Here is an 11,445-nt window from a genome sequence, read left to right as displayed (position 1 = left end):
TCAAAGGAAAATATAACTATGGCACCGGCTTGATTTTTGGGACAGTCAATTTTTTTGGGAGCCACTGATCAGACTACTGATCTTTTGAGTTTATCAGACTAGTTGAAGACCGTAGGATCGGAAGAATCTTGGCCATCCGATCTTGGTCGTATGTTAGGGACGCGGTTTTTGTCTAGCGCGTTTCACTCACAGCGTATATCCCAGCCGTTGCCGAGCACATGTGGATTCGTGTCGCATGCACTCCAAAACACTGTGGGGCCACACTAGGCTCGTGTATATGCCTGTATATCACATTACTACTCGACCCATTCCCACCGTATTCCATATCAGTGGGCCCAGTCCCTGTCCGCCCCCACTTCCCTTTATCCCTTCTGCCTCATTTCTTCCCAACCACCAGAAGAAGCGGACCAGTATCTATTCTTTCTCCCCATCAATGGCGCCTAGGGGCGGCTACACAGTAGAAGGAGGAAGTTCAATAACGTCCATGGATCTAGGCCACGGGAGTGTTGAATCAGGCGAATCTCTTCAGGTTATGTTTGCCATTTCTTCCTTTATCACTTCCCCTTTTCGATTTTTTCTGTTCCGCTTTGCTAAAACTCGCTCCTCACTTTATCTTCAGCCGGAACACCGTATTGTGGATGAACCTTCAAAAGATATTCTGGATCTGGAGTTCTACGGCATAGACATGTCCTCTACACACAGATGCATTCACGGAATGCATCCAGCAAAAAAAGTTGCGTTCGTCTACGCAGCCACAGGGAGGAGGTTCCTAGGATGCCCTCTCTCGGTCAGCAATTTTTCACTTGCTGAATTGTTCTGTTTTGTTTTGATTCCCCATACTCAGAAATTCATGTATCTTCTTTGCCCACTCATTTTTCTCCTGTATGCAGGGAGATGATATGTGCCACTGGTTCTTGTGGATTGATGAACCATGGGGTCCAGTACTTAGCCGTTCAATAAAAAACCTATGGGATCAAACTTCTCGGGGTGCTGACAGAGCAGCAATGTTGGAGACAAAGAAGAAGGAAATGGAGCACGCTTACTTTGATCTTTGGACTGAAAGAAGCAATATGGAGATAGAACACGAGCAGGTTGTCAACGGTTTGAAGAACAAATTAGTTGACAATGAGATTAAGATGTCCAGGAGGTTGGATTTTCACATTAAGTTGTGTGTGGCATCTATTTCTTCAGCTGTTACTCTAGCTTCATTGCTGGCTTATGTTCTATCTACATTGACATAGCAATGTAGTTTATTAGAAAGTATGTGTTTGCTTCACATCGAAAGCATTTGTCTGCTTCATATCAATGTTTGGGCAGAATGTATGACAATTATGTGAGCAGAATTACCCTTTGTTTTGAATGAACTCATTTGTTATGAATCTACTGCTCTTGTTTCACTTTCTAAGTCTCAATTGAGGTTTTTATTTTCAGAGCAAGATTCAAGTTGAAATTAATCTTTAGTCTATGTTATCTTTCCACTTGTTGTCGCCATGTCGAGCGCTTGAGCATCAGCAGCTGCATTTTTAGTTTTATGCAGAAAACATCCTTATGAAGTGCTTCAACCGATCTATTTGAAGTTCCAAAGACAGACAAGTTTACACTCTGATAAGTATGCAGACCACGTGTCACTGTTATGAATTCCATTTAAAATGAAACCATTATAGTGCCACTTGTTTGTATACTGCCACGATTATCATTCTTAGGCAATTATTGTGCTCCAACTAAAGTCGGAATCTTTTGTGATGTTACACAATTAATTACAGTAAAAGTTTTCTTTCTCTTAGCCATTGATTTTATCTCAAGACCCATTGTCTTACTCTATAATTTCGTCCCCGCGATAATCGGAGTTTGATATCATTGCCGATGTCACAGGTGTGATGAAAAATCTATGTCAAAAAAAGAATTCCACCTCAGGAGACGTTTCTCACTAGATCTCGTGCTAAAAAGGTAATCTTCGCTTCCAACGGCAATAGAATATTTCGGTCCATTTATCCACACGGATATATGCATTTTCCAAGCATTTTATCATGCCCGCATAGGTATTATTAGATAATGTGCTATACGTCTCCAACGTATCTATAACTTATGAAGTATTCATGCTATTATATTATCTGTTTTGAATGTTTATAGGCTTTACTAAACACTTTTATATTATTTTTGAAACTAACCTATTAACCGGAGGCCCGACCCAAATTGCTGTTTTCTTGACTATTTCAGTGTTTCGAAGAAAAGGAATATCAAACGGAGTCCAAACGGAATGAAACCTTCGGCAGACTTATTTTTGAAACGTAAGCAATCCAGGAGACTTGGAGTAGACGTCAGGGAAGCTTCGAGGAAGTCACGAGGCAGGGAGACACGCCCCCACCCTCGTGGGCCCCTCGTGGCTCTCCTGAGCGACTTCTTTCGCCTATATATGTTCATATACCCTAAAAACATCAGGGAATAGAATAGATCGGGAGTTCCGCCGCCAGAAGCCTCCGTAGCCACCGAAAACCAATCTAAACCCGTTCCGGCATCCTGCCGGAGGAGGGGAATCCCTCTCCGGTTGCTATCTTCATCATCCCGGTGCTCTCCATGACGAGGAGGGAGTAGTTCACCCTTGGGGCCGAGGGTATGTACCAGTAGCTATGTGTTTGATCTCTCTCTCTCTCTCGTGTTCTTGAGGTGATACGATCTTGATGTATCGCGATCTTTGCTATTATAGTTGGATCTTATGGTGTTTCTCCCCCTCTACTCTCTTGTAATGGATTGAGTTTTCCCTTTGAAGTTATCTTATCGGATTGAGTCTTTAAAGATTTGAGAACACTTGATGTATGTCTTGCGCGTGCTTATCTGTGGTGACAATGGGATATCATGTGGTCCACTTGATGTATGTTTTGGTGATCAACTTGCGAGTTCCGTCACCTCGTGAACTTATGCATAGGGGTTGTGATACGTCCATTTTGCATCATGCTTTTATATCGATATTTATTGCACTATGGGCTGTTATTACACATTATGTCACAATACTTATGCCTATTCTCTCTTATTTTACAAGGTTTACATAAAGAGGGAGAATGACGACAGCTGGGATTCTAGGCTGGAAAAGGAGGAAATATTAGAGACCTATTCTGCACAGCTCCAAAAGTCCTGAAACTCCACGGAAGACGTTTTCTAAATATATAAAAAATACTAAGAATAAGAACTTCACCAGGGGGGCCACACCCTGCCCACAAGGGTGGGGGGCGCGCCCCCTACCTCGTGGGTGTTGGGGAACGTAGTAATTTCAAAAAATTTCCTGCGCACACGCAGGATCATGGTGATGCATAGCAACGAGAGGGGAGAGTGTTGTCCACGTACCCTTGTAGACCGTGAGCGGAAGCGTTAGCACAACACGGTTGATGTAGTCGTACGTCTTCACGATTCGACCGATCAAGTACCGAACGCACGACACCTCCGAGTTCTGCACATGTTCAACTCGATGACGTCCCTCAAACTCCGATCCAGCCGAGTGTTGAGGGAGAGTTTCGTCAGCACGACGACGTGGTAACAATGATGATGTTCTACTGACGCAGGGCTTCGCCTAAGCACCGCTACGATATGATCGAGGTGGATTATGGTGGAGGGGGGCACCGCACACGGCTAAGAGACGATCAACTTGATCAACTTGTGTCTGGAGGTGCCCCTGCCCCTGTAGGACTCCTCCTTTCCTTGTTGGAGTAGGAGTGAAGGAAAGAGGAGGAGAGGGAGAAGGAAAAGGGGGCTGCACCCCTTGTCCAATTCGGACCAGAGGGGGGGGGGCCTGTAACACCCCGGATGTAACTTTCCCAATTTGTACTCCAACTCTTGCCGTTTCCGGCGTTAAGTTATTTTATTTTCTCGGGTTTGGGTATTTGTCTCTGTGTGTTGTTTCCTTTGTCATGCATCTCATATCATGTCATCATGTGCATTGCATTTGCATACGTGTTCATCTCATGCATTCGAGCATTTTCCCCATTGTCCGTTTTGCATTCAGGCGCTCCGTTCTCCTCCGGTGGTCATTTCTAAATTTCTTTCGTGTGTGGGGATTAAACATTTTCGGATTGGACCGAGACTTGCCAAGCGGCCTTGGTTTACTACCGGTAGGCCACCTGTCAAGTTTCGTACCATTTGGACTTCGTTTGATACTCCAACGGTTAACCGAGGGACCGAAAAGGCCTCGTGTGTGTTGCAGCCCAACACCCCTCCAAGTTGGCCCAAAACCCACCAAAACCTGCTCCATCATCTAGAGCGTTCGATCACGATCGCGTGGCCGAAAATCGCACCTTATTTGGACTCTCCTAGCTCCCTCTATGTCTATATAAAGCCCCCTCTGAAATTCTCCTTCTCCTCCCCCCGAAAACCCTAGATCCGTCTCCGCCCGCCGCCCGCCGGACATTTTCCCGCCGACGGACGTGTCCGCCCGACGTGTCCGCCGCCACATGGCGTCACCGGATTCCCTGAGACGCCGCGCCCACATCCCCGCGCTCCGGCCCGCCGGGCCCAGGCGGAGCCCTCCCGGCCCGGGTCGCCGCCGCCCCGCGCCGCCTGAGATCCCGCGCGCCCGCCTCGGCTTCCTCCGCCGTCCGAGCTCGAGCCCGGCGCCGGCCTTCGCCTCCTCGCCGCCCCAGCCTCTCCACCGACCCGAGCCGGCGCCGCTCCGCTCCTCCGCCGGCTTCGTCGCGCCCGGCCACCGCCGGCGCCGCCCCCGACCTCCACCGGAGCTCCGGCCACCTCGCCCCCAGCTCCGGCCCTCTTCTCCGGTGACGACGACCGGCTTCGGTGAACAGTGCTGCTACAGTGCCCGGATCCCGATCTAGATCTGGAATTTGCCTCGGTTGACTTTTGCCCCGAAACCCTAATTATCTTGCCATGTTCATCGCATCATAACATTGCATTCGTAACTCCGTTTTGGGCATATAGCATATCAAAATGTTCATCTCAGAGAGTACATCATTTCATTCCATTGCATCATTTTCATTTGAGTTCATCTTAATGCCCGAAATGCTGTTAGAAGAGTGCTACTTGAGATATTTGTCAGATCTGCTACTCCATTTAGATATTTGTCATTTTTGCCATGATTATTGTGTGCATGATATGCCCATGAGCTCTACATATGTTCTGTTAAGGGTTTTGCCATCTTTCCAGAGGTGCAACCCATGTAGGTTTATGATGTGTGTGGTGACTAGCACAAGCTTGCCAAGTGAGGCACTTGGTAACGCTGATTTCAGGGACTTAGCATTTCCACTAAGTCCTTGACCTGTTTATCTCATATGGCCATATGTTCATGTTGTTTCCTAGTGATCCGTGCCTCCTTTGAGGATGATCAGTAAGGATGTTTTGTTAATCTTGTAGTGCTCTATCCATCTATGTCTTTGTTTGCAATTATGGAGCACCCTAGCTTGAGTCAATCAAGCTCTATTTTTGCTACTTCGCGAATCTGGGCAGATTGTTTACTTGTTAGCGATTTTGCCGAAGATGTTGTAGTTGATCCGTGCATGCTATGTTATTGTTCTTGCCATGTCTAGCTTGCATTTTGTGTATTCTTAATGGGTGTATGCTTAGATTTCCATGAATTGCTCTGTAGTGAGTGCATCGAGCTCGTAAACATGCCTACTTGATATCTGTTTTCAACATGCTCCAGTTTTCACTAAGTCTAAGAACTGATAATGTTTTTGCCATGTTCACATGCTTGCAATTGTATTTTCTGATCCCTTTTGGCTCAAGGTCACTAAGGGACTTTTGTTAAGCTCTTTGAGTAGCTCCATGACATGCTTTACTTTGCGATGTTCAGGTCCTGTAGCATGTAGTTTTGTTGCTCCGAAGAGTGCTACCTGATCTGAAATTCCAGACAAGTGTTAATTTCACTAAGTCTGAAATCTGTTTGCCATATGCATTTTTGCCATGCTTGTTTGAATCTGTTAATGGATGAATTGGCCGTAGCTCAGTGCTAGACTTTTGTTAAGCATCATGAATGCATCCTTGCCATGTATTTTGTTGTCATGTTTGGATGCTGTAGCATGTTCATCTCATTGCATTTAGATGGCTACTTGCTGTAAATCGCAGACCGGTGTCATATTTGAATCGCTTGCCATTTCCAAACCGTGACTCCGATTCCGGCGTTCTTTATATCGTTTTCAAGCGATTTCATCTCATCTTTCCAGTGGCACACTTGGTTTTCCATGTTGAGGCCAGGTTCATGCATTCCTTGTCTAATCTTGCATATGCATCCCGCATAGCATACCATCCTTGCATCATATTATTTGATCTTTGCACGTGGTTGATTGTGTTCCGTTTGCTTGTTTGTCTTGTTTGGGTAGAGCCAGGAGACGAGTTCGCTAACGAGGAGCCCGTTGAGTTTGCTTTCGAGGATCAAGTCAACTCTGACAACTGTGCAGGCAAGATGATCATACCCTCGAAATCACTACTATCTTTGCTTTGCTAGATGCTCGCTCTTTTGCTATGCCAATGCTACGATGCCTACCACTTGCTTTCAAGCCTCCCAAATTGCCATGTCAAACTTCTAACCCACCATGTCCTAGCAAACCGTTGATTGGCTATGTTATCGCTTTGCTCAGCCCCTCTTATAGCGTTGCTAGTTGCAGGTGAAGATTGGAGGCCGTTCCTTGTTGGAACATTTATTTACTTGTTGGGATATCATTATATTATCTTGTTATCTTAATGCATCTATACACTTGGTAAAGGGTGGAAGGCTCGGCCTCTCGCCTAGTGTTTTTGTTCCACTCTTGCCGCCCTAGTTTCCGTCATATCGGTGTTATGTTCCCGGATTTTGCGTTCCTTACGCGGTTGGGTTATAATGGGAACCCCTTGATAGTTCGCCTTGATTAAAGCTTTTCCAGCAATGCCCAACCTTGGTTTTACCATTTGCCACCTAGCCTCTTTTCCCTTGGGTTTTCCGGAGCCCGAGGGTCATCTTATTTTAGCCCCCCCTGGGCCAGTGCTCCTCTGAGTGTTGGTCCAAACTAGAGTCCTGTGCAGCGCCCCCTCGGGGAAACTCGAGGTTTGGTTTTAGTTGTATGGAGAGCTCATCTGAGTGTGCCCTGAGAACGAGATATGTGCAGCTCCTATCGGGATTTGTCGGCACATTCGGGCGGTGTTGCTGGATTTGTTTTAACCTGTCGAAGTGTCTTGAAGAACCGAGGTACCGAGTCTGATCGGAACGTCTCGGGAGGAGGTCTACTCCTTCGTTGACCGTGAGAGCTTGTCATGGGCTAAGTTGGGACTCCCATGCAGGGATTTGAACTTTTGAAAGCCGTGCCCGCAGTTATGGGCAGATGGGAATTTGTTAATGTCCGGTTGTAGATAACTTGAACCTTAATTTAATTAAAATGAATCAACTGAGTGTGTTACCGCGATGGCCTCTTCTCGGCGGAGTCCGGGAAGTGGACACGGTGTTGGAGTAATGCTTGCGCAGGTTGCTCTCTAGTTTCTCGCTCGCGCTTTGCCTCCTCTTCTCGCTCTCTTTTGCGAACAGGATAGCCACCATATTTGCTAGTCGCTTGCTGCAGCTCCACATATTTACCTTGTCTTACCTATAAGCTTAAATAGTCTTGATCGCGAGGGTGCGAGATTGCTGAGTCCCTGTGGCTCACAGTTTACTATTACACCAGATGCAGGGCCTGATGATTCCGCTCCAGGTGACGCGCTCGAGCTCAAGTGGGAGTTCGACGAGGACTCTCAACGATACTATGTTTCCTTTTCTGATGATCAGTAGTGGTGCCCTGTTGGGGGTGATCGGGACCGTGTCGCATGTTGAGTTATCTTTTATTTTGGCGCCATAGTCGGGCCATGAGTGTTTGGATGATGTAATGTTATTTATGTACTTGATTGATGTGGCGAGTGTAAGCCAACTATGTTATCTCCCCTTTTATTATCTATATATTACATGGGATGTTGTGAAGATTGCCTAACTTGCGACATATGCCTTCAATGCGATTATGTCTCTAAGTCGTGCCTCGACACGTGGGAGCTATAGTCACATCGAGGGTGTTACAGGGCGCAGGTCTCCTTCCTTTTGGCCTATCTCCTCTATTCCCGTATGGCCCAATAAGGCCCATATACTCTCCGGCGAATTCCCGTAACTCTCTGGTACTCCGAAAAATACCCGAATCACTCGGAACCTTTCCGAAGTCCGAATATAGTCGTCCAATATATCGATCTTTACGTCTCGACCATTTCGAGACTCCTCGTCATGTCCCTGATCTCATACGGGACTCCGAACTCCTTCGGTACATCAAAACATATAAACTCATAATATAACTATCATCGTAGCGTTAAGCGTGCGGACCCTACGGGTTCGAGAACTATGTGGACATGACCGAGACACGTGTCCGGTCAATAACCAATAGCGGAACCTGGATGCTCATATTGGCTCCTATATATTCTACGAAGATCTTTATCGGTCAGACCGCATAACAACATACGTTGTTCCCTTTGTCATCGGTATGTTACTTGCCCGAGATTCGATCATCGGCATCTCAATACCTAGTTCAATCTCATTACCGGCAAGTCTCTTTACTCGTTCCGTAATACATCATCTCGCAACTAACTCATTAGTTGCAATGCTTGCAAGGCTTAGGTGATGTGCATTACCGAGAGGGCCCAGAGATACCTCTCCGACAATCGGAGTGACAAATCCTAATCTCGAAATACGCCAACCCAACAAGTACCTTCGGAGACACCTGTAGAGCACCTTTATAATCACCCAGTTACGTTGTGACGTTTGGTAGCACACAAAGTGTTCCTCCGGTAAACGGGAGTTGCATAATCTCATAGTCATAGGAACATGTATAAGTCATGAAGAAAGCAATAGCAACAAACTAAACGATCAAGTGCTACGGAATGGGTCAAGTCAATCACATCATTCTCCTAATGATGTGATCTCCGTTAATCAAATGACAACTCATGTCTATGGTTAGGAAACATAACCATCTTTGATCAACGAGCTAGTCAAGTAGAGGCATACTAGTGACACTCTGTTTGTCTATGTATTCACACATGTATTATGTTTCCGGTTAATACAATTCTAGCATGAATAATAACATTTATCATGATATAAGGAAATAAATAATAACTTTATTATTGCCTCTAGGGCATATTTCCTTCAGTCTCCCACTTGCACTAGAGTCAATAATCTAGTTCACATCGCCATGTGATTTAATACCAATAGTTCACACCACCATGTGATTAACACCCATAGTTCACATCGACATGTGACCAACACCCAAAGGGTTTACTAGAGTCAATAATCTAGTTCACATCACTATGTGATTAACACCCAAAGAGTACTAAGGTGTGATCATGTTTTGCTTGTGAGAGAAGTTCAGTCAATGGGTCTGCCATATTCAGATCTGTACGTATTTTACAAATTTCTATGTCAACAATGCTCTGCACGGAACTACTCTAGCTAATTGCTCCCACTTTCAATATGTATCCAGATTGAGACTTAGAGTCATTTGGATTAGTGTCAAAACTTGCATCGATGTAACCCTTTACGACGAACCTTTTGTCACCTCCATAATCGAGAAACATATCCTTATTCCACTAAGGATAATTTTGACCAATGTCCAGTGATCTACTCCTAGATCACTATTGTACTCCCTTGCCAAACACATGCCAGGGTATACAATAGGTCTGGTACACAACATGGCATACTTTATAGAACCTATGGCTGAGGCATAGGGAATGACTTTCATTCTCTCTGTATCTTCTGCCGTGGTCGGGTTTTGAGTCTTACTCAACTTCACACCTTGTAACAAAGGCAAGAACTCCTTCTTTGACTGTTCCATTTTGAACTACTTCAAAATCTTGTCAAGGTATGTATTCATTGAAAAACTTATCAAGCGTCTTGATCTATCTCTATAGATCTTGATGCTCAATATGTGTAAGCAGCTTCACCGATGTCTTTCTTTGAAAAAACCCTTTCAAACATTCCTTTATGCTTTGCAGAATAATTCTACATTATCTCCGATCAACAATATGTCATTCACATATACTTATCAGAAATGTTGTAGTGCTCCCACTCACTTTCTTGTAAATACAGACTTCACCGCAAGTCTATATAAAACTATATGCTTTGATCAACTTATCAAAGCGTATATTCCAACTCCGAGATGCTTGCACCAGTCCATAGATGGATCGCCGGAGCTTGCATATTTTGTTAGTACCTTTAGGATTGACAAAACCTTTTGGTTGCATCATATACAACTCTTCTTTAATAAATCCATTAAGGAATGCAGTTTTGTTTATCCATTTGCCAGATTTCATAAAATGCGGCAATTGCTAACATGATTCGGACAGACTTAAGCATAGATACGAGTGAGAAACTCTCATCGTAGTCAACACCTTGAACTTGTCGAAAACCTTTTTGCGACAATTCTAGCTTTGTAGATAGTAACACTATTATCAGTGTCCGTCTTCCTCTTCAAGATCCATTTAATCTCAATGGCTCGCTGATCAATGGGCAAGTCAATCAAAATCCATACTTTGTTCTCATACATGGATCTCATCTCAGATTTCATGGTCTCAAACCATTTTGCGGAATCTGGGCTCATCATCGCTTCCTCATAGTTCGTAGGCTCGTCATGGTCAAGTAACATGACCTCCAGAACAGGATTACCGTACCACTCTGGTGCGGATCTTACTCTGGTTTACCTACGAGTTTCGGTAGTAACTTGATCTGAAGTTATAGGATCATCATCATTAGCTTCCTCACTAATTGGTGTAGTAGTCACAGGAACAGATTTCTGTGATGAACTACTTTCCAATAAGGGAGCAGGTACAGTTACCTCATCAAGTTCTACTTTCCTCCCACTCACTTCTTTCGCGAGAAACTCCTTCTCTAGAAAGGATCCATTCTTAGCAACGAATATCTTGCCTTCGGATCTGTGATAGAAGGTGTACCCAACTGTCTCCTTTGGGTATCCTATGAAGACACATTTCTCCGATTTGGGTTTGAGCTTATCAGGATGAAACTTTTTCACATAAGCATCGCAACCCCAAATTTTAAGAAATGACAGCTTAGGTTTCTTGCCAAACCATAGTTCATACGGTGTCATCTCAATGGATTTAGATGGTGCCCTATTTAACGTGAATGTAGCTGTCTCTAATGCATAACCCCAAAACGATAGCGGTAAATCAGTAAGAGACGTCATAGATCGCACCATATCTAATAAAGCACGGTTACGACGTTCGGACACACCATTACACTGTGGTGTTCCAGGTGGCGTGAGTAGTGAAACTATTTCACATTGTTTTAACTGAGGCCAAACTCATAACTCAAATATTTTACTTCTGCGATCATATCGTAGAAACTTTTATTTTGTTACGATGATTCTCCACTTCACTCTGAAATTCTTTGAACTTTTCAAATGTTTCAGACTTGTGTTTCATCAAGTAGATATACTCATATCTGCTCAAATCATCTGT

At 44.6% G+C, this 11,445-nt stretch overlaps 1 protein-coding gene across 1 annotated transcript; it reads left to right on the top strand.

Moving 5' to 3' along the window:
- Positions 1-212: 212 nt before the first annotated feature.
- Positions 213-1,364, top strand: LOC125556585. The gene is made up of 3 exons (XM_048719285.1): positions 213-529; positions 620-787; positions 891-1,364. The coding sequence occupies exons 1-3, from the start codon at positions 236-238 to the stop codon at positions 1,239-1,241; spliced, it is 813 nt and encodes a 270-aa protein (XP_048575242.1). The 5' UTR covers positions 213-235; the 3' UTR covers positions 1,242-1,364.
- Positions 1,365-11,445: the final 10,081 nt, after the last annotated feature.

Source organism: Triticum urartu, chromosome 5 (assembly GCF_003073215.2).
Source record: "Triticum urartu cultivar G1812 chromosome 5, Tu2.1, whole genome shotgun sequence".
Classification (NCBI taxonomy): domain Eukaryota; kingdom Viridiplantae; phylum Streptophyta; class Magnoliopsida; order Poales; family Poaceae; genus Triticum; species Triticum urartu.
The sequence above is the reverse complement of the archived record's forward strand: the minus strand, read 5'-3'. Positions and strand labels throughout refer to the sequence as shown.

Coding starts and splice junctions, on each gene's coding strand:
- LOC125556585 (XM_048719285.1), top strand. CDS start 236: ATGCACTCCAAAACACTGTGGGGCCACACTAGGCTCGTGTATATGCCT. Junction 530..619: donor AATCAGGCGAATCTCTTCAG/GTTATGTTTGCC, acceptor CTTTATCTTCAG/CCGGAACACCGTATTGTGGA. Junction 788..890: donor TCCTAGGATGCCCTCTCTCG/GTCAGCAATTTT, acceptor TCCTGTATGCAG/GGAGATGATATGTGCCACTG.